This window comes from Diabrotica virgifera, chromosome 2, assembly GCF_917563875.1.
Source record: "Diabrotica virgifera virgifera chromosome 2, PGI_DIABVI_V3a".
Classification (NCBI taxonomy): domain Eukaryota; kingdom Metazoa; phylum Arthropoda; class Insecta; order Coleoptera; family Chrysomelidae; genus Diabrotica; species Diabrotica virgifera.
The window spans coordinates 201,450,168-201,472,566 of NC_065444.1; the positions used below are offsets into that span (position 1 = coordinate 201,450,168).

General features: G+C 33.0%; 1 protein-coding gene across 2 annotated transcripts in view; it reads right to left on the reverse strand.

Annotated features, from left to right (window-relative positions):
- The window catches only part of LOC126880353 (ionotropic receptor 40a), an 85,696-nt gene that overhangs the window by 52,795 nt on the left and 10,502 nt on the right, over positions 1 to 22,399 (reverse strand). For both annotated transcript variants that reach the window (XM_050644165.1, XM_050644164.1), the window contains exons 4-8: positions 14,153 to 14,289; positions 7,567 to 7,732; positions 5,131 to 5,261; positions 3,418 to 3,511; positions 1,952 to 2,110 (exon numbers count right to left, since the gene is read on the reverse strand). In XM_050644165.1, the coding sequence (XP_050500122.1) occupies positions 1,952 to 2,110; positions 3,418 to 3,511; positions 5,131 to 5,261; positions 7,567 to 7,732; positions 14,153 to 14,289 (687 nt within the window). The remainder of the gene's footprint in view (positions 1 to 1,951; positions 2,111 to 3,417; positions 3,512 to 5,130; positions 5,262 to 7,566; positions 7,733 to 14,152; positions 14,290 to 22,399) is intronic.

Genomic DNA, 22,399 nt, shown 5'->3' on the forward strand with positions numbered 1-22,399 from the left:
GAAATACCTCGAATTCCGTAGAAATTTAGTTTTCTTATCAAAATGTTATGATTTACACAATCAAAAGCTCTGGCGTAGTCACAAAAAACGGTGGCAGTGTGAAGATTATTGTTCAGTGCTTGATAAACCTCATGTAGTACAGAAAAGATGGCATCAGTGGTGCATTTATTATTTAAAAAGCCGAACTGATTTTGTGATAAAATGTTGTTTTCAACTAGAAAGGACATAAGTCGGGCTTTTATGAGTCTCTCAATAATTTTGGAGAGTACCGGTAGTAGTGCAATAGGTCTATAATTGCAGGTATTAGATATTTCACCACCCTTATGAAGAGGAATAATAATGGCTGTCTTCAGGCACTCTGGAAATTTACCTTTCTCAAAGGAATCATTAATTAGTGAGATGAGGACTTCTAACACATTTTCTGGGAGATTAGAAAAAATTTTTATCGATAGACCATCAGTACTACAGGAGGATTTGCTTTTGATACTATTGATTGTTTGGATCAGTTCAGATTTATCGACTGGTTTTATAAAGAATGAATTCGAGACCTTTCTTGAATTATGGAGATAAGCAATGGGATCTTGTTGTGGCAAAATAGTTGATGTAATATTTTTACTCACATTAACAAAGTATTCATTTAGATTTTCAGGGTCTGGAAGGGAAATTGTTTTAGAAGTGTGGGTTTTATTTCGAAGATCGTTTATTATGGACCAAGTTTCTTTTGCAACACTTTTTGAGCTTCCCAAACGGTTATGGTAGTAGTATTTTTTAGCTGATTTTATAAGTTTAAGATAGGTTGCCCTGTACTTGGTGATATATTCAGTGATAGAAACGTTGGTAGTAAATTTCCTGATATAGAGAAGAGAACGCATATTCTTGGAAGATATTCGGATACCTTTAGTAGTCCAGGGTTTGCGATGTTTTGGCTTAATTGCAATTAAAGGAAATGCTTTATTGAAGATACGGACAAGCTTATCCAAAAAAGTACTGAAATTATTATCCACGTCCATAGCAGGAAAGCGCCACTCAGAGGTTAAGCATAAATTTTGGAAATTACGAAAGTTCCGGGTGGAAAAAATCCTGCCTAAACGTCGGGTTTTCGAGGAGGGTTTGCTCAAGATATTAAACTTCGTATAAACTGCTTCATGATCAGATAGTCCAGCATTAATAATTGTAGAGTGGACATCAAGGGGTGAAAAATCTGAGACAGTATAATCAATTATGGTAGATGAAGTTTTTGTAATCCTTGTAGGAGAATCAACGTGCATTGTTAGACCATACGATTCAAATATGTTGACCAAGGATATTTGTGTAGCACTAGCAGCAGCATAATCAATGTTAAAGTCCCCGCATAAAATTTTTCTACTTTTATGGGGCAGGTCATCTAACAAATTTAGCAGGTTCTGAAAAAATAGTTCCACGGAAGAGTTAGGTGATCTATAAATGCAAATAATATAAAGATTAAGATTCTTATTGTAAATTAACGAAAACTCAAAGAAGGCTTCACTTAGCAGAAAGTCATATTTTGTTACCGAAGAAAAATCATTGCTCGTAGATAGAATTAGGGTGCCTCCGTAAGCTGAGCTTGGACGATCATACCTAGCAATTGTGGTGTATTTTTCTACAAAAAAAGGCTCGTTGACTTCAAGCCAGTGCTCTGTAACCGCAACTACCGGGGGAAATCCTAATTCCTCTAGGAACAAAAATAATTCATCTGTTTTGTACCTTTTTGTACCTTTTGGATGTATCTATATTCTTAACACCATTATTATTCCATTCCCCCCAGAGACCTTCAAGTAGACGTAATCCCCCCTTAGGAACATCCTGGTTACACCTCTGCAGGTAGGTAACAGGTAAAGAGTTCATAATTATTATAGGTTATTCTGGACAAATCACATAAAATCATATATTATTAAAAGAAACCACATTTAATGCAAAAAACCATACTTACCTGCCATTGAAAAGGTCTTAAAAGAGCTAATGCCTCATTAAGTTGACTTGGAGCATGCGTAACAAAAGCTCCACTATCAGCCAATGTTATAAATGAAAATTCTACATGTTTAAATCTCTCATAGGTCAGTCCAACATCGCCAATAAATAAATCTGCTTCCTGAAATATTTTCATTTTAAATACATATTGCATTCACATTCACGTTTTAGATCATCGGATTTCAATACAAATTCAGTCACAATTTTATCACTTATGCCTTTGAGAGTACTCAAACATAAAATCTCAAAAGAGTAAAATATGTGAAAACTGTGGGGTTTCCTAAGGAAATCTAGGTGAAAATTGAACTTTATTTTGTAAAGAAAATCGCACTACAAAATGTGCTACAACGATTTTCTTCCTTCCGCCACTACGAATCGATAGAAGAGTATTGATTATATTTTTAAAAATTTTAGCATAAAAGGACTACTGGTATACTGGTACCCTAGAGTGTTAACTATGATCTTAACATGTAATGTTAATAGGTTAGTGTGGTTTTCTCCTTCGTGTGACTGGAAAGTTTGTTAGTTTTCACTTGCGAAAATCTTTCAGCTTCGAATCTTATAAATGGAAGAACAACATATTAAAAATGATAAAAATAGTCATTATTGAAGTTTTCATAGAACTTTTTTTTAATTGTTGGAAAATTTGAATGTTGTTCTACGATTTTCTTTTTTATGCTACTTTGAATATATATAATAATTTCATTTTTTTTAAATGATGTTCCGATGACGCACTATTTTCCAAGAAATCCAAAACTAAGACTATTTTTCACATATTTTCTTTTTTGAGCAGAGCAAGCCCCTTTTTTCAAAAGATAAAATATTTTAAATGCATATTTCACATTATTATTCCTATGCTGATAATAATCCTTATGTTATGAAATAAAATAAACGTTACGAAAGGCATAAATGTATCGACAGAGGTGTCCTCAGTGATAATCTGCTCGAGCGTGTAGAATTGTGCAATCGTGCACATGGTCAGAATTATCACTATAGTTCATGATGGTTCTCTTGTAGATCCATTATAGTAAGATTGTTTCTACTTTTTTTTAGATAAAAATTACTGTGAGCGATTGTGCAATGTGCGGTTCAGTAACTTGGCCTGCAAGGTCTTTTGATTTAAATCCTTTCGATTTTTATGTGTGGGATACCTAAAATCAATGGTGTATTCACAACCAATAGAAACACGCGATCACTTTGGAGACGAATGCAGAATACCTGCGATGAAAATAAACCGTTGTTGATGGCTCTAACTTAAAGAGTTCTATTAAGAATAAATTTTTTGATACGATGATCTATGACAAATTATCATAAAATGAGTTCCTTACTTTGTAGTTTTCTTTTGTGGAGAGTATTTGTGGATACCCTATGTATCCGTATATTTATGAATAGGATTTTCTACATTGAAATTTAAAAAAATTTTATTACCTTTCGTAAAATCTGTCCTATTACTCCACTAAAGTAACCTGTCTCAATATTGGATGTTCCCTCAATTCGTTCTGGAGGATCAAAGTAGTCAAATCTAAAATTAACAATATGTATGTGTCTTACTAAAAGTACGAATCTGGTCTGTTAGCGAACCTACTTAAAATCGCCTGACATGAAACATATCAAAGTTATTATAAATTTTTACAAGCTAAAATCAGCACTTTTTTAAAAACGGCTTTTAAAAAGACTACATCAGCGCGTCATCAATAAATTTTTTTTTTCGAAAATACTGCGAACTTTCAACAATGCGGCAACAGTGCGTCGGCAGTACGACAATGACAATGACACTATACTATCAAAAACAAAGGCACATTATTGTTATAACAATAATTATTATATTCATATTATTTATAGGCGCGCTAAATGTTGCCAAGTCAGTCAAGTTTGATTTCTTATATTAGATAACCGATTTTTAATAATTGCAATGTGAAACAAAATCTAGGAATGGGATAAAAAGTTTATTTAAAAAAGTCTATTTTTTTGTTCTTCTTAATGGCGTTACAGACTAGTTTTTTAATAAGTACTTTATTTAATTATAGAGTAATTTCCTCATACTAATATATTTTTAAAATTGGGCTCTGTACCGCCATTCTTCACTAGGTATATTACAAATAGGTGTGCCAAATCGATGATTTTTCAAAGATAGACTGGGATATAATGATTGTTATAGAAAATTTATTTATAATAATGACGAAGCTAATAATGACGAAGGTATAAAGAAAATAATTTTAATGTATGTTATTTGACAAATAATGACATGATTTCGAAGTCACTTAAGTATGATATAATCCCAGGGCGTTATTTTAAAAAATAATGCCCTAGGGCATTAAATTTAAATAACTAGTTAAATACTGTCAATTTGACAAATAACAACCTAAGTAAAACTATGGTTACCACAATTACGTTACGGCTATTGCTGGTAAATGTACTTATTTAAAATTTAATTATGTAATTCAAAATTCATTTAAATTTTTTGCATACCTATAACGAATAATTTAGTCGGACATTAAACGTTGAAGACACCACGGGTATTATAGGATAATAACGCTTTCGGTCAACGTATATCCCTCGGGCCAAAGGCTCTCGGTATATACACCATTGACCTCAAGCGTTATTATCCTTATGATACCCTTGGTATAGTCCTTTTCATGATCATTTTTCAGTGCGTAACAAATGATAGGAAAAAGGGTAAGTCCGTGATTATACACATTTATGACATTTATTCTAACATGACATTTTAGTTAAATCTGACAGTTGTCACATTTTATTTTCAATTTGGAATAAAAACAAATCAAATGTGTTTCTTGCATTTATAAAATGGTATTTTCTTTGATTTGTATTGTCTTATAAATTATACAGATTATATTTGTAATATTATGATCTAATTAAAAAACAATTATTTTTTATTATGGCGCCATCTATCGACAACTAGAATAACTAGAAGAAATGTTATAAAAATGTCACCAACGAAATATAATCACCGACGTGCCTTTTATTCTGTCACATACAATTTAATGCGTTATAAAGAAATCGAAAAGCTGTGACGCACTGAAAGATGATCATGAGAAATACTGTACCTTAATATTCATAACGTGAATGACAAATATGAATTAATATAAAATCGACGTTAAGAACTATAGGTAATAGACTTACCTAAAATTCAATTTTTTTGATAACAATTTTAAAATTCGATCATCTCTACCGCCTAAAACTTGAATAGTCGATTCGGCAGATTGGTTATTAGTGTCTGTAGGTGTATAACGAACGAAGTGCCATGGTGGTTTCTAAAATACGGTAATATTTGAATATTACATAAAAAATTAATTTTTTCTTAGCACTATTACCAAATTTCAAATTGAAATACATAAAAACTATTCTCATTGGCAAAAATGAAAAAAGACAATGTTGTGTTTATATACCTACCTAAGAACGATAACGAAATGTCGAGATATTTAAATAAAAGTACATATACACAAAACTAAAATTATACACAATGGACAATTCGGTGTAATATAAGGTTCGAATTGTTTTGTAATTCCCTGTGTCCGTTTCTTCTCGATCGACGATGATAAATAAATGTTTGAAGTCGTGGAGTAAAAAATATGGTTTTATTGACAGCTACTGAATTATTACACTACAGGTGTTGGTTAAGTAAAATTTTATAATAGACTGCTTTCAAAAAAGCACAAATTCCTTAATTTATAAATTCACAAATAATGTATACCTCAGCAAAGAGGTTAATGCATCTATCATAGTAACAAACTTTGAACTTTAAAAGCTTACAATACAATTTAATCGAGGAAGCAATTGAAACATTAGGAAGTTCAATTAGAATTTACACTATTTGGCAATTTATTGAGTTTGCAGTTGAATGACTCTAATTATTATTAAGCTATTAATCGATATATTTCATTACCCGGTAAAACTACAAAGTTTAGGAAGTTAAGATTAATGTGAGATTACAAATTAGGGGATTAATATGTGATTGAACACTATACATTACACTATAATCTGATTGCGAAATCAACTGTACCATGCCAATGGCCTTAGTTTCGAGGCATTTAAGCTAAATAAAAAAAAACTAAAGGTTTGGTATTTAATAATTTCCTAAGGGCTAAACGAAATAATAGTTTCGTTATATTGTCAACAAAAATCCTCCCAAACCATTTATATATTCACGCTCATGCTTCATAGTTTAACAAAATTAAGGGCTGAAGTTTGATTATCAGGTAGATACGGCAGAGTTTGTTAGACGATTTTTTTTTCATCCGGTTTTCATTGCGTCTTGCACCTTCCGCTTCGTATTCTTCGTTCTCGCAGATCATTCCAATTTCCAGCTTGAAGATTCCTCTCCAACAATGCTCTTTGAACGCCTCCTAACCATATCTGTTTTAGTTCTCTTTTCCTTCTTTCAACTGGTATCCATTTTATTATTTGCTTAGGAAGTAGTCAATCATTTATTCTTTGGACATAGTCAAACCAAATTAATTGTTTGCATTCAATGTCTTCAATGGTAGTTGTTGAGACTCTCATATTTTGTCGTATTGGGTCGTAGGATATTTTTTCCAGTCTAGATTCTAGTTCACCCATGGACCCAATTCTTCATATTCTGTGCATAACCTTTTAGCCATAAATTCTAGGTCAAATTTGTTAGGCCTGACTATCAGCGAAATGAAGGGTGTACAAAGTATTCTCCTCGTTCAATTCTTCTTCGGCCTGTTTGCATCCACTCCTGGACAAAGGCCTCCCCACGAGTTCTCTACTCTTCTGTTTTGTGCTAGATATTTGGTGCTAGTTTCTCCCCACTTTTGTTTTGATGTCGCTTTCTTCTATTGGTGCCTATTCGTTTCGATATTGGGGATCATTCTGACTATAATTATTTTATTAACTGATGCTTTAAATAGATTAGTTGTTGTGGAGAACCATTTCCTCAGGTTCTTTAACCATGCTATTCTTCTTCTCCCAATTCCTAGCTTTCTGAATACTTTTCCTTGAAAGATTACCTTTAGTAATCTGTATTTAGGGCCGCTTCTCGTTATGTGTCCGTCTAGCCATCGTTTTTGTGGTCTTCTTCTGCTACGACTGTGTTCGCGTGGTCTCCAATGTACAATGTTTCTCGTCCACCTGTCGTTGTTTTGCCGTGCCACTTGTCCTGCACAGTTCCATTTCATTTTTCGTTCAATTGTACTATGGTATATAAAAGTAAGAAAAAAAGTAACGCTTATAAATGAAATGATCCAGAACAAATGAAGGGTCAGAGCGAAAAACGATGAATGTCAATTTTTGGTCATTTTGCGATTTTTGTGCAATCTGTTAGCTTAGAAAGAGTACTATCAACCTGTGAATGGCCAAGAGGAAATAATAATGAGAATCGTCTTAAAAACACGTCACAAGATTGGATGCAAGGGGGAAAAATAATGAATATGTAACTTTGTTTCTCATTTTACCGAAAATGCTTCCAGAAAAACATTCATCGTTCTTCTCCTGACCCTTCAAATTACAATAAAGAAGTGAAGAATCTGAATTCAATACAATACTATAAGTACTCAAGAAAAACAATCCAAGTTCAAGAATTTGGAATTTACTTACGTGAAGAACGGGAACCCGTAGAACACGTCCTTTAAAATCTTTAAATACAGACTTTGTAATAGGTAAAGTGGGATGATGAAAAATGCCCATATCTTGATTCCACCAGTTTACCATTTCTAAGTGATGCTGTTTGTGTGATGTAGCTTGACTATAGTACAAGCGATAACTGTAACAGATCAAATCAATTCTCGTGTTCATGCTCTCCTGTTTAAATTTAGGTTAATTGTTCTTTAAAAAGAATAGATATACATCTTTAAAAACTGGCCAACACTTTAAAAAATTATTACCTCTCTCATGACCATGAGACATTTTTTATTTAGTTATTCATGTAGAGTCGGACAAATTTTCTATTTCGGAAAATTTTCGGATGAGGAGCGTTTCGTAAATATAGAGGTTTCTAAACTTTCGTGCGCCCGATAACTGGAGTACCCTTAAAAATTTGTCAGACAATATTACCAATAAATTTAAGTATTTTTATAGTAGTTCCATTTTATCTTTTCCCATGTGGCACGATTCATTTTCAGTAGTAATAACCCAAGGACATTGATAATTGTTCGAAAAAATTTTATAACAGATTTCGAAAGCTTGTTGCTTGGAAACAGACCGACGCCGTAGGCGGAGGTCTGTTGCCTGTAAGCAACAAGCTTGAGAAAGTTGTTAAAAAATTTTTGAGCATTTATCAATGTTCGAGGGTTATTCGGATAGAAAATTTTTTACTGTAAACAGTATTCTTTGGTATATTTGATTCGATAATTTCATTAATATTCTCATCAGTATTACAACCAAATCGTGACATTTTGAAATATTGAATATTTGAAATGTCAAAATCGAAATGAAACGAAATGTAGGTATCCATAGCTACATGATTGAGTGAAAACAGCCCATGGGATCTGTTTTCAGTATAATGTTGGTTTTATTGGTTGTATTCAATCAGATGACCACAAATTAATTGATTTCATTGGATTTCTAATTGAGCAAAAAATTTTCAAATAAATTAAATCAAAACACAAAGTGAAACGTACGCCAATGTATATAGTATATAGCATACAGTATACAAAATGTATAATATACACATCGACGTTCGTTTCACTAGCCCGGTTACGCCCCCGTAACCGGGCGTGTAACGCGTGCGACGCACGCGGGCGCAGCCCCAAAAGGGCGCCAAACCGAAAGGTTTGGCAAATAAGAAATATTTATTTTAACGAGATATTCATTGTTTATACAATTTTACATTTTTAACGAACATCTGGAGAAATTTCAAAAATAAAACAAATATTGTGTTATTAGTGAAAAAATATATTTTATATTTGGTGTTAATAATTTACTATTTTTTAAAACAATATAATATCGGAATACCTATTTTGCAGTACTTATTCGTAAATAGTAAAAATTTGTTTACAGGTCAAAACTTGTTGGGTTGTAATATTCTGTCCAGATTTGAAACTTGCGTGGATTTTTGAAATTACAATAATTTCATAAAAATTTGGCATTGAGGTTTTTTGAGACGAGGAATTCAAATTTTGAAAAATAAATTCTGACGGCGAATAGGTTGGATTTTGGGTTAAATAGATTTTTTAATAATTTAATAGAAACACCCAATTTGATAAATAATACATACATGTTATAAAAAGGCAAAGATTGTAATATAAAAATAATATGTACCTTTATATTTATTTCTAAACTACCGTTTTGAAGTACCTATGTATTTTGTATAACACCAGCAGCAAAAAGCTCATTTTGGCGCTCACCAAATAGGGGCGTCCGCCTGCAGTGCATCACTTTCAGGCCCGTTATCGCTGGCCCTGTGTGGCTCAATGGTAGTAAGAGAGCCTGCCTTTGGATCCAAGGGTTCTGAGTTGTGAATCCCAGCTGAGTATAAAATGTCTCTTTATTAAAAATCAGTTAATGGAAATAATTTCTATCCTTGTGGGATAGGTGAAGGAAGTGCAGACGTTCGGATCCAATGCGTCTCTTTGTAAAGACAATGAAGTCGACTTTACTCAAGTAACAAGACATTTACTTAACACACACACTACACATTACACTATAATCTGAATGTGAAATCAACTGTACCATCCCAATGGCCAAAAAAATTACGGAGATGAAAATGTTGTTGAAGGAATAATTGCCCAAGCGGGAAAACTGGCAGCTGATGAACAAGGTTTTCCTTCGTTAAATATCGTGAGAGAAAATATAAACCAAATTTTTTCGATTATGAACATAGAAAAGAGACATTTCATGATCCAAAAACCGCGTTTAAAACATTATTCTTTTTTTGGGAATAATTGGCCAAATTCGTTAAATTAATAGTAGATTTGATACAATGTCTCATTATGATAATGTTTTTGGTTTTTTCAGTGATATTTTTACATTAAGTGACCATGATATTTTAAAACATTGTCTTGCTCTTCAACAAAAGATTGATCAAGTAAAGATTGATGCAACTGATTTATTTAGCGAAATAAAAGCTTTATAATTAGGTTCTTTAATTGCCTAACTCATCAGATCCACTTGATATTCTTCAATATATATTTGAAAATAATCTAACTTCATCTTTACCAAATATCACTGTTTCATGAAGAATCATCCTCACTTTACCGGTGTCTGTTGCTTCTGGCGAGAGATCATTTTCAAAATTAAAGTTAATTAAAAATTGTTTGAGCTGTACTATGAATGGTACAGGAAAGATTATCTGGTTTGGTAATAGCATCGAGCAAGAGCTCGTCATAAAATTGACTTTAAAGATATTATAAAAGAATTTGCTGCCGTCAAATTTAGAAAACACCCATTTAATTCAAGTTAGATTTAAGAGCGTTGGCGCAAAATTTCGCGCCAATGTGTTTTAATAAATGCATTCATTATTTCGAATCCTGAGAAAACTAAATATGTAAGAAATTTTTGAAAAATCTAAACCCAGAATGAGAGAAGGCCGAAAGTCCTTGAAAACTTCTATATTGTTTATTTTAATAAATTACAGGAGTGAAAAAAAAAGAGAAAATTTAGTGTAATTTTTAATTTCAAATATCTCATTCAAAAGTACTTTTTGGTCATTCTAAGGGACTTACGGCCCTTGGTAATAATGTAATCTTTCATTCTGCGTTTAAATTTTTCAAAAATACTTATTAGTTTTTTAAGATTCGAGAAAAATTATTGCATTTAAAACACATTGGCCCGAAATTTTACTCCTACGTCCTTCACTAATATACATATTAACGTTTTCTTTGTTTTTTGCCATTATCAGTAAATTATGTAGTTACAAGAAAAATAAAATTGGAGTTCTTGCAATTTCTGTTATTTCATTACGAGTAGAAAATAAAAAATTATAGATTTATTTCATAATTGGATATATGTAGATTTAAAGGGCGCCAAAATATATTCAGCACGCGGGCGCCGCTCAACCTTGCGAGGGCCCTGATGAAGTGACGCATGGAAAATGTTAGAGTGGACGAACAATATCAAACAATCCTGCAAAAAAATCATCATTTTTATGACTCCATAGACAGCCCCACATATGGGGTGACTCCATAGAGCACGAATCGTATAGCTGATTTTTATATGATTATTTGATATAGATATTTACTATTAACTGATAATATTGTCCGACAAATGTTTAAGGGTACTCCAGTGGTCGGTCGCACCAAAGTTTAGAAACCTCTATATTTACGAAAGGCGCCCCTCCCGAAAATTGTCTGAAATATAAAAGTTGTCCGACTTGACTAGGGATGGACTTGAGCCGAGCTTTTGACAAGCTCGAACTCGGCTCGAAAATTCGAGCTAAACTCGAGACACAAGCTTGGCTTGAACTTCGAGCTGCAGGTTGAGCTCGTGGCTCGTGTCGAGTGAAATATTCTAGTCGAGCCGAGCCAGGCTCTGCTGGAACTTATTCCATATTTTACGGACACACTGTATATTGAAAATACATATTTGTAGTCTTAATTACTTATTTTCAAACAAAAGTATCACTCATAGCAGAAATAGATGAATTAGAAAAAGTATTAGAGCATTAGCTAAAATATTGACAAGCTCGTTAAGGAAAGCTCGGCTCGTCTCGATTCAGCTCGGCTCGGCTCGAAAAAAATTTGATTCGGCTCTAAGCTCGGTTAGCAAGAAACAAACCGACTTGAAACGAGCCGAGCCGTGCTAAAGGCGAATTTAGACTTATTCACTTTACATGTACACTGCGGATGATAGAGGAATAAGTGAAAGTGTAGATTGAAAAGGTCAGCAATTTACATTTTCACTGACGGAATTCATTTCACAGTCTTTTCAAAATGGCGAATAGTCCTGGAATGGAAAGTAAAGCATTACTAGAAGAATGTCGAAAATTACAAAAAATCAGGGGGTTTGCCTCTTTCAACCACAAAAAAACGAGGAGTATAAACATCAGCGCTTTCTGCTCCACTCTTTTCTGACTTCCTAATTTTTGCTAACTCAACAATAATAGCGATAATTTTTATTTTTGATTTTATATCGCCTATATTTAATTCAGGTAAATGTAACTGTTTTAGTAGGGACCGGTTTGCATTTTCACAAAAAATATTTATTTTATGGTAGTCCTCAGATTTATTATTCCACAGCCACTCATGATTATGATTACGATATATTTCTAGAAATACATATATGCATATGTTCACCTTTCCACTGAAAAGTCGTTTTACGTAGGTATCAAAATATAAATTTATGACAAAAATACCGAAAATAACAAGTTTACACTTTACTCTAGTGGTTCATTGTGGAAGAATCATTCAACCATTTCATCAAAAGTAGGAATACCTTCTACTTTGTTCACTGTTTACTTTGGATGTGCATCTTGGATGAAATGTAGATGAAGAGTATATTTATACCTTTCATTGCAGATGAATCATCCACAGTGTACATCTAAAGTGAATAGTCTCAATTCGCCTTAAGCTTGAGCTGGTGACCATCCCTAGACTCAGAATAAGTGAATAAAAAAAGTCTCATGAGGGAGATAATTTTTTTTAAGAGTGGTCCCAAGATCTATTATATTAAGTGCACAAATATTACAAATACCCATACAAAACCAAAAAAAATACAAAAATACACAAGACTCAATTCTTTTTTTTTATAATGGCTTAAACTTTGCCAATTAGCCAGACGATTTGTGGTAAGTTAGTTTATCTTTTATTGCATATAACAAATTTACTGACACATTACATTGTAAGAATTAACTGTAATTGTAATGTAACTGTAATTAATTGTAACTGTACATTGTAATATTTTTTCCCATAAATCTCATATTAATTTTTTGTTTTACTTGTTCTTTATTTTTGTTTATTTTTATCTATTAAAATGTGACTTTTTTGTATACTTTTTTTGATAACTTATCTATTTTATCCGATTTTATTTTTTTTTCGTTATATATTTTTTAAATATTTGTTTTGTTTTTTATTATTTATTTCTTTGTGTTTTTTTACTCTTTTACCTCTTTTTTATCTTTTATTTTCTTTTTTATATGACGTATTTACAACTTTAAAAGATGTCTGTTAACTTTTCCCAAAAAATTGCACCACATTCGAGAGATTGAAGTTTCTCCATTTCGAGGTTCTTCGAAAATAACCATCCTTTAAATAGAAATAACTCAGTCCTTATTGGGTTTACATAGGTCTTTTCGACTCGAATCTCTTTGGTTTTTTATTAGCTACATTTTGTTCTTAATAACTTTTTCTATAAAATTAAAATTTTTTAAATTAAAACTTATTAATTAAAATTAAATTAAAATTAAAAGTTATTCATGAAAAATGGTTATAAAACGTGAGTTTTTTCAATAAAAATTGCATAGTTTCAATCGCTAATTACTTGGAAAGTATCCACTTTGCAAAAAAATTTTATAGTACAAAATTTACTCAGAATTGGTCAATCTATCGACTTCCGTAGTTATTTTGATTGAAAAAATTTTCATCCCCTAGATGGAGTTGTTTTCACACCCAGGGCAAAAGCCCGGTTCGGCTTAGGGTAGATTTTAAATAAGAGGGTCAACCGAGCTTAAATCCAAATTTTCATTAAAATCGGTTTTGATTCTCAAAATTCCACGGTTTTACAGTTTTTTACCGCTGATGAATGGTCTAATATTCTTTTTCTCATGATCATCTTTCAGTGCGTCACAGTTTTTCGATTTCTCTCTAACGCATTAAATTGTATGTGACAGAAAAAAAGGCACGTCTTTGAATATTTGGTAATTATTCTAGTTCGGTGATTATTCTAGTTGTCGATAGATGGCGCCATAATCAAAAAAGAATTATTTATTAAATAAAATAATAATATTATCAATATAATCTGTACAATTTATAAGACTATACAAATGAAAGAAAATACCATTTTATAAATGCAATAGACACAATTGATTTGGTTTTATTCCAAATTGAAAATAAAATTTGACAACTGTCAGATTTAACAAAAATGTCACGTTAGAATAAATGTCATAAATGTGTATTATCACGGACTTACCTTTTTTTCTATAATTTGTGACGCACTGAAAAATGTTCATGAAAAGGAGAATAGGAACAAATTAACAACTAATAGGTACTAGGTGAAAGAACGTAAAAATAAACAAAACATATGTACTTACGTATTATTTCTTGGATTCGTAATCGCATATGCTTTTATTGAATAAGGAATATTTCTGGTAAAATATCTTGTAAATGGTGGTTTCCCCCAATAAAAGATAAAAATGGTATTTCTTCTTATTAAATTGCGTTCATATATCTGAAAAATATTACTTCACACAGCTTTTAGTACACCTTTTAGTATCTAATAATAAATCACATTTACACAGTCGAACAACTAATAGAAAAAAGAATGGTCAAAACTAGATCCGTTCATCTGGCTCTTGCAGATCTTAAGGCATGTGACTCGATGTCTAAAACCAAGCTATGGGAAGCAATGGAATCAAAGTTACACGAATATTAATAAAAGCAGTAACACGTTGAAGGACAGTGCGTCAAATGTATAAGCAATAAGTGTGGTGGTGGTGACACTATGTATTTTGCACAGTAGAATAGGGAAATTGCTGAATTTTTTTAGCGCTTACAGTTTATGAAAAAAAAAAGAGTTTATTAACATTTGTTGTAAACATGTGGACGACGATCATGGACGTCGTGTTACATTTCATATGCATCTGTAGATGTTTTTGACACCGATTCTTTGTCATAACTCGATATTTTAAAAATATCGGGTATATATAGTATAAGAGCTGTGAGACATTTTTGAGTAGGTATTTTAGGCAACCTGAAAATTTTTCAGGTGACTCTACTATGATAGCCTAATACAAAAATGCCGGTCTGGCTGGAGGGTAGCGGTTATTTTCCCCAAAAATGCCCCCAAAGTTAAAAAAGGGTAGAATTGATATAACAAAAAATATCATTGATATGACTTGAAAGTAAATTTAAATATTCAAATATACAGAAAATAAACAAGCCAGGAAATTTGAGGGCGATTTTAACTCTGCAAGATACTTGCATGGGCGCCCCAGGATTATTTTCAGGGGATGCATCTAAACTTCAGAAGATTTCATCTGAATCTGTACATACTATTAACGAGCATAAAATATACAACTATACATGCATAGCTATGTACATTTCCTTCCTGACAGGGAGGTGCAATTGTTATTTTGACAGGGTATTTTTTAATTTTAAAAATAAATATTCTACAAAAGACAGGTTTTTTTTTGTGAAATTTTCCAATTGCCATGTGATCAAACAAATTACGCGTGCATATAAATGAAAACCGCTATAAGTAAGCAGCAGTGTGAGAAAGAGCGTATACCGATAATTATTTGCGTCCTCTGTTGTAGTTGAGTGAGTCCGTTCGCTCGAGAAGATCACGTGACCTGGCGATAACGTAACCTGGCGATATCTATGTTGATGTGCCTCGAAACGTTAGAGTAATTATTATATATATTATAGTTTTTTTTAAAGTAATTTTTCTTAATTAAAAGAAAATAATACGTACTATACAATAGATTTTGCAAATATGATAGAAAAAGACACATTTATTATTATAAATATATAGGTAGAAAATATAAAACTATACACTAAATTAATTCGATGTCCGAATCTTGTACTTCTTCTTCGAACTCCTCATCTGAGCTTAAATGTTCATTCTGTTCTTCTTCGTCAGACTCCCCTCGAGACTCAGATTCCTCTTCTACATGATCTGTAAATAGGTGTAATATGTATTTAGAATTAATTAAAAATTAATCAGTGATTAATTAATTGAGTTGCTACGTATTCTCTGTCCTTTTATACGGAGTCGAAGCCTGGACAATCACGGGCGCATTTGAAGAAAGACTTACCATTGTAGAGATGTGGTGTTATCGAATAATGTAAAAAATATCATGGACAAAACACTTAACAAACACGGAAACATTAAGAAAGATGAAAAATGCAAAAGAAATACTCAACACTATGAAGGAAGGAAAAATGAGCTAAAATAAATATTCATTCTCTTCTCCTTCGTCAGACTCCCTCGAGACTCAGATTCTTCTACCTGATCTGTAAATAGTTGTAATATGTATTTAGAATTAATGAAAAATTACCAATGCTTAATACTTTTCCTTATATAACCAATCACATTACGTTTTTTATTTCTTATTGTAGGTATGACCAAAGTAGCTCATGTTTCTTTCCTTCATAGTGTTGAGTATTTCTTTTGCATTTTTCATCTTTATTAATGTTTCCGTGTTTGTTACGTGTGTCCATGATATATTTAACATTATTCGATAACTCCACATCTTAACAACGGCAAGTCTTTCTTCAGGTACGCCCGTGATTGTCCAGGCTTCGACTCCGTATAAAAGGACGGAGAATACGTAGCAACTCAACTAGTTAATCACTAGTTAATTTTTAATTAATTCTAAATACATATTACAACTATTTACAGATCATGTAGAAGAGGAATCTGAGTCTCGAGGGGAGTCTGACGAGGAAGAAGAGAATGAATATTTAAACTTAGCTGAGGAGTTTGAAGAAAAAGTACAAGATTCGAACACAGAATTAATTTAGTTTATAGTTTTATACTTTTCTACCTATATATTTATAATAATAAATTTGTCTTTTTCTATCATATTTGCAAAATCTATTGTATAGTACGTATTATTTTTCTTTAATTAAGAAAAAGTTACTTAAAAAACTATAATATATTATAATAAATACTCTAACGTTTCGAGGAACAACAACATGGATATCGCTAGGTCACGTGATTTTTCTGGAGCGAACGGACTCGCTCAGCTACAACAGAGGACGCAAACAGCTATCGGTATACGCTCTTTCTCACACTGCTGCTTACCTATAGCGCTTTTGGCAGTTGGAAAATTTCACCAAAAAAAACTGTGTTTTTCAGAATCTGTTTATTTTTAATATTAAAAAATACCCTGTCAAAATAACAATTGCACCTCCCTGTCAGGAAGGAATGTACATAGTTATGCATGTATAGTTGTGTATTTTATACTCGTTAATAGTATGTACAGATTCAGATGAAATCTTCTGAAGTTCAGATGCACCCCCTGAAAATAATCTTGGGGCGCCCATGCAAGTATCTTGCAGAGTTAAAATCGCCCTCAAATCGCCTGGCCTGTTTATTTTCTTTATATTTGAATATTTAAATTTACTTTAAAGTCACGTCAATGATATTTTTTGTAATAACAATTTTTACCCTTTTGTTTAACTTTGGGGGGATTTTTGGGGAAAATAACCGCTACTCCCCAGCCAGACCGGCATTTTTGTATTAGGCTATCATGGATCTTATAAAACCAAAGACAAAAACATGTATAATATTATACACACAGAAATAAGGAGAAAAATCAGAGAGGCAAAGGAAAGATGGTATAGTGACAGATGCGCAGAGATTGAACAGTTGGTAGAGAAACATGATAACTTAAACCTTCATAAGAAAATTAGAGAAATAACAGGCACAAATATTAAGAAAAAATCAAACATACTGCTGGATAAAAACGGCAAAATAATTATGACGTCGGTGAAAGGCTTAAAAGATGGCAGGAATATATTCAAGAGCTATTTAAAGACGAACGGACTGAGATAGTACTAGAGCAGGAAAAGTTCGACAACGGCCCAGACATAACAGAAGATGAGGTATTAGAGGCGATAAAGCGAACAAAGAACAACAAGGCAACAGGTCCTGACCAAATACCTGTAGACATAATACGGTTAATAGAAGAACAGCAAATTGGAATATTGGTCGACTTATTTAATACAATATACAGTACAGGAATCATTTCCAGAGATTGGCTGCTGTCAACGTTCATAACACTGCCAAAAAAACCAAACGCAAAAGAATGCCAAGACCACCGGATAATAAGTTTAATGAGTCATACACTCAAAATATTTTGAAAAATTATACACCGGAGAATACATAACAAACTTGAGCAGGACATAAGCGACACGCAATTTGGATTTAGAAATGCAATGGGAACGAGGGAAGCCCTGTTCGCTGTAAATGTACTTGTGCAAAGGTGCATGGATGTTAATCAGCCAGTATATATGTGTTTCTTGGATTACAACAAAGCCTTCGATAAGGTCAGACATAACCGCCTTATCGAATTACTTGAAAAGAAAACTTAGATATGAGGGACATCAGGATGATTAGTGCTATCTATTGTAATCAGATCGCTGTGGTAAAAGAGAACAACGCCTTTTCAAATGAAATACAGATTGAGAGGGGCGTCAGACAGGGATGTGTCCTGTCTCCTACATTGTTCAATTTGTATTCAGAGGAAATAATCCAGGAAGCACTAGAAGACCTAACCACGGGAATAAAAGTAAATGACCGACCAATCAATAATATACGGTTTGCCGACGACACTATTTTATTAGCCGAATGTCTTGAAGATTTACAACAAATGGTTGACAGAGTGGTAAAAGTCAGCCAAGAAAACGGATTGTCCCTAAACACAAAAAAGACACAATTTATGGTAATCACAAAAGCTCAGCAGCGCCAAGAAAGCATAACAATACATGGAGAACAAATTAAAAAGGTTAAAAAATATAAATATTTGGGTACAATAATTAATGAAACTAATGAGTACACAGAAGAGATTAAAGCAAGAATAGGACAGGCAAGAAATGCTTTCAACAAACTGAAAAAAGTACTCTGTAGCAGGGACATTACAATTTCTTTAAAGATAAGACTTCTGAGATGCTACGTGTTCTCCGTATTATTCTATGGGTTGGAGACTTGGACATTAAAGAAGGATGTTTCGGACAGATTAGAAGCCTTCGAGTTATGGGCCTACAGAAGAATATTAAGAATAAGTTGGGTGGATAGACACGAACATCGAGGTGTTGAGAAGAATGGGAAAAGATAAAGAGGTTTTAAATACAGTTAAAGTCAGAAAACTACAATATCTGGGACATGTTATGAGGGGCGAGCGTTATAACTTGTTACAATTAATAATGCAAGGAAGAATACAGGGTAGAAGGAGTCGCGGAAGAAGACGCATCTCCTGGTTAAACAATTTGAGAGCTTGGTTTAATTGCACTTCTGCTGATCTCTTTAGAGCAGCGGTATCGAAAGTGAGAATTGCCGTGATGGTTGCCAACCTTCTTAGAGGAGATGGTACATAAAGAAGAAGAAGATCATGGAAGAGTCACGTGTAAAATTTTCAGGTTGCCTAAAATACCTACTCAAAAATGTCTCACAGCTCTTGGACCGAGACGTTGTGTCACATAACATAAATGGAAATTAGACGTCTATAGACTTTCTGTCCGTCAACGTGTTAAAAGCACTCTACAAGAACAACAAAGTAGCTATCAAAACGGACAATAGAATGTGCAGTCCTTTTAGGATGACAAATGGACTACAGGGCTGCTCCACATCCCATACCCTGTTCAAAATATTCCTGGAAAAATCCTGAAACCGTGGAGAAGAAAGTGCAAAGGAATGGCTATACCAGTAAGAAACGAATAACTATATACCCAAGTTTTGCTGACGACCAAATAGTGATCGCACAAGACGAAGATGACCTCAGTTTTATGATGAGAAAAGTAGAACAGGAATATACAAAAAATGGGATGGAAATAGAGCTAAAGAAAACTGAATACCTAACAACGGAGAATACAGAAATAAAACAGCTGGAAATAGATGCAGGTAACCAAATCAAAAGAACAGATAATTACAAGTATTTAGGTTTCATAGTATCAAACAAAGGAACAACGGAAGAAGATATAAAAAATAGACCAGAACAAACAAGAGACTGCATACGAAAATTGGGCACGGATAAGAACAGCAAAAAACAAAAAGAAGAATATATAATACCATGACAAGAAGTCTACTCGATTATGCGTGTGAAAATTGGACAATAAATAAGATAACAAAAAAACAATGTGTGTGTACTTTGTACGCACGTAAGAAGTTATACTTCTATTATATGATTTCAACGAAATAAAGATACTTTAAACAGATTATTTTAATTTTATTTAAATACTAAACTAATTTTAATGCGTACCACTTTCCAAAAATAAAAAAAGAATAGGAGTGGTCCGGATTTGAACCGAAGACTCTCGAACTCTAGCCGAACGCTATACCAATCACGCTACGAGGACTCTGTGTATATCGTCACGGACATAATGACGATTCACGGTAACAAACAGACGAAGTGAAGTATAATAAAAATATAAATGTTTTAATAACACTTATCTTACTCCTGAGGAAGACAAATCCAAAGACACAACAATTATAACAAATATATTTACTAAAATCACATATATTCTTTTCACACCTTTTTTTGCACTGATATATTTATACCTAACTTGAAAGATTTAGCAACTAATGCCATACTGTCTGTGTGCTGATGCGCACAGAATAATGAAAATTCACTTCCAATCGCGCCTAAAAAAGTATAACTTCAAAAACAAAATAAGAGAAACACAGATGCATTCCTAAGGAAAGCTGCAGAGTAACAAGAAGAGGTAAATAAATACCAGAGATTAAGAAAAGAATGGGAATCAACTCAGATATAATAAACTACATCGAACAGAAGAGATTAACCTGGTACGGACATGTCAAAAGATCACACCAAATTCTTGGATAAATAAAATAACATAGTGAATCCCGATAGGAAGAAGAAAGAGAGGCAGACCCCGAAGATCTTTCAGAGATTAAGTGGACGAAGCAATGGAAAGAAGAAATATGCAGGAAGGGGACTGGCAAAACAGAAAAAACTGGAGAGAACGGTTGAGTGAAGGAATACAGTAAAAACTGTGGAAATTCTTAGTATGTACAGTGATGAGCGCGCTAATAACCGGCAAAATAACGCAAAAGGTGGAAAACATAATACATTGTGAAACAAAAAGAGATGAAACCAGTAGAGGTGAAAAATTATCGTTAGAGTCGATGATAAGTTGTTCTTTGCAACCCATGGAACCCTTGACGCATCCTTTCTGTTGAGGCTCTATCATATTCTTCAGAGCACAGTGTTGATAGATATGCCGGGCTACACAGGATATGACCAATTTGTACAAAGTTGGAAGACAAATAATTGGGCGGTATTTGGCTGGATCTTGGGTGTTATTTTGATCCTTCGGTATTAAATAAGTGGTTCCCTGAGTTTAGAATGATGGTATTTCCTGCGGATTAGAAATAACATGATTAATTTTTGTTGATAAGCATTCATAAATACTCCAAAACTTCTTGAGCCAAAAGTTTTGAACCCCGTTAGGAGATTTCCAGTTATGAAGCTCTTTGATGATATTTGAGACTTCTTCAGTAGTGAAGGGTTAGTAAAGAGTAGTAATGCAGTGTTGGCAGTTCTGTGTCGTATGTTCTAACCATCCAGCATTGTTGTTAATGTCAGCTGGTGTGGAAAGTTTATTTTTGCATACACATTAGTGATTCAGCCAGTCACAACATACATATTATAGCCCTAACTAACCTAAATAATCCTAACTACCCTAAGCGAATATTCGAAATAAAAATCAATAATTATGTCAAAAGGAACATTAACTGGGACACACACTTCTCGTCCAGGGACCCATCAGGACATTTTCATACAACAACACAAGACTAGGCCACGGATAAGTAAGGTAAATTTACAAAAGGTTAGAAATAGGTGTCAAACACTAACTAAACCCTAAGTTACTATTATAATACATTTTTACAATTTGTGAGAAAGTCAATAAGTAACCTAAATATTTCTTCCAATCCCAAAGTTATTAAATACTGTATATTAAGAGGAGATTGCAATCCCAACGTTAAAAAACTATTATATAATTTATTTGATTCTTGTATGTTTTTAATGCATCCAAAAAATAAATGGTCTAGGTCACCTTTCACGCCACAATATTCACAATTTTCGGGTTCAATTACTTTCAACTTATATAAATGTGAAGGATAACATGCATGACCAAATTTCATTCTGGTTATCGTCGTGATGTATTTCCTTGGCACATCAAGTTCTTTGTGCCAATATTCTTTGGGGAGTACTGGTTGACTACTGTTGTATCTATTGGGGTTTGTAAAACAGTATTCCTTCCATGCATAGTTCCATCTATTAAGGACTTTATTTTTAGACATCCTAAGAACTTCTGGAGCGCATATATTATAATAAGCTTCAGTTCCTACGAAAATGCTCTCCTTTGCCAAAAAATCAACAGTCTCATTATTTTTAATCCCAATGTGTGCTTTCACCCATGTGTGGAAAGTTGATTTCTCCAAAACTCATGAATTTCTTCTTGGTTTGGGTAAGTCTTATCGACACTTTCTACAGTGGAATTAAGTTTTCGATAAAACACCTCAGAATTTTCAAAAAGTGCATTGTCGCTTTTGCGGTTGTTATACTAACTTTGTACCTCCTGAGTCGTCC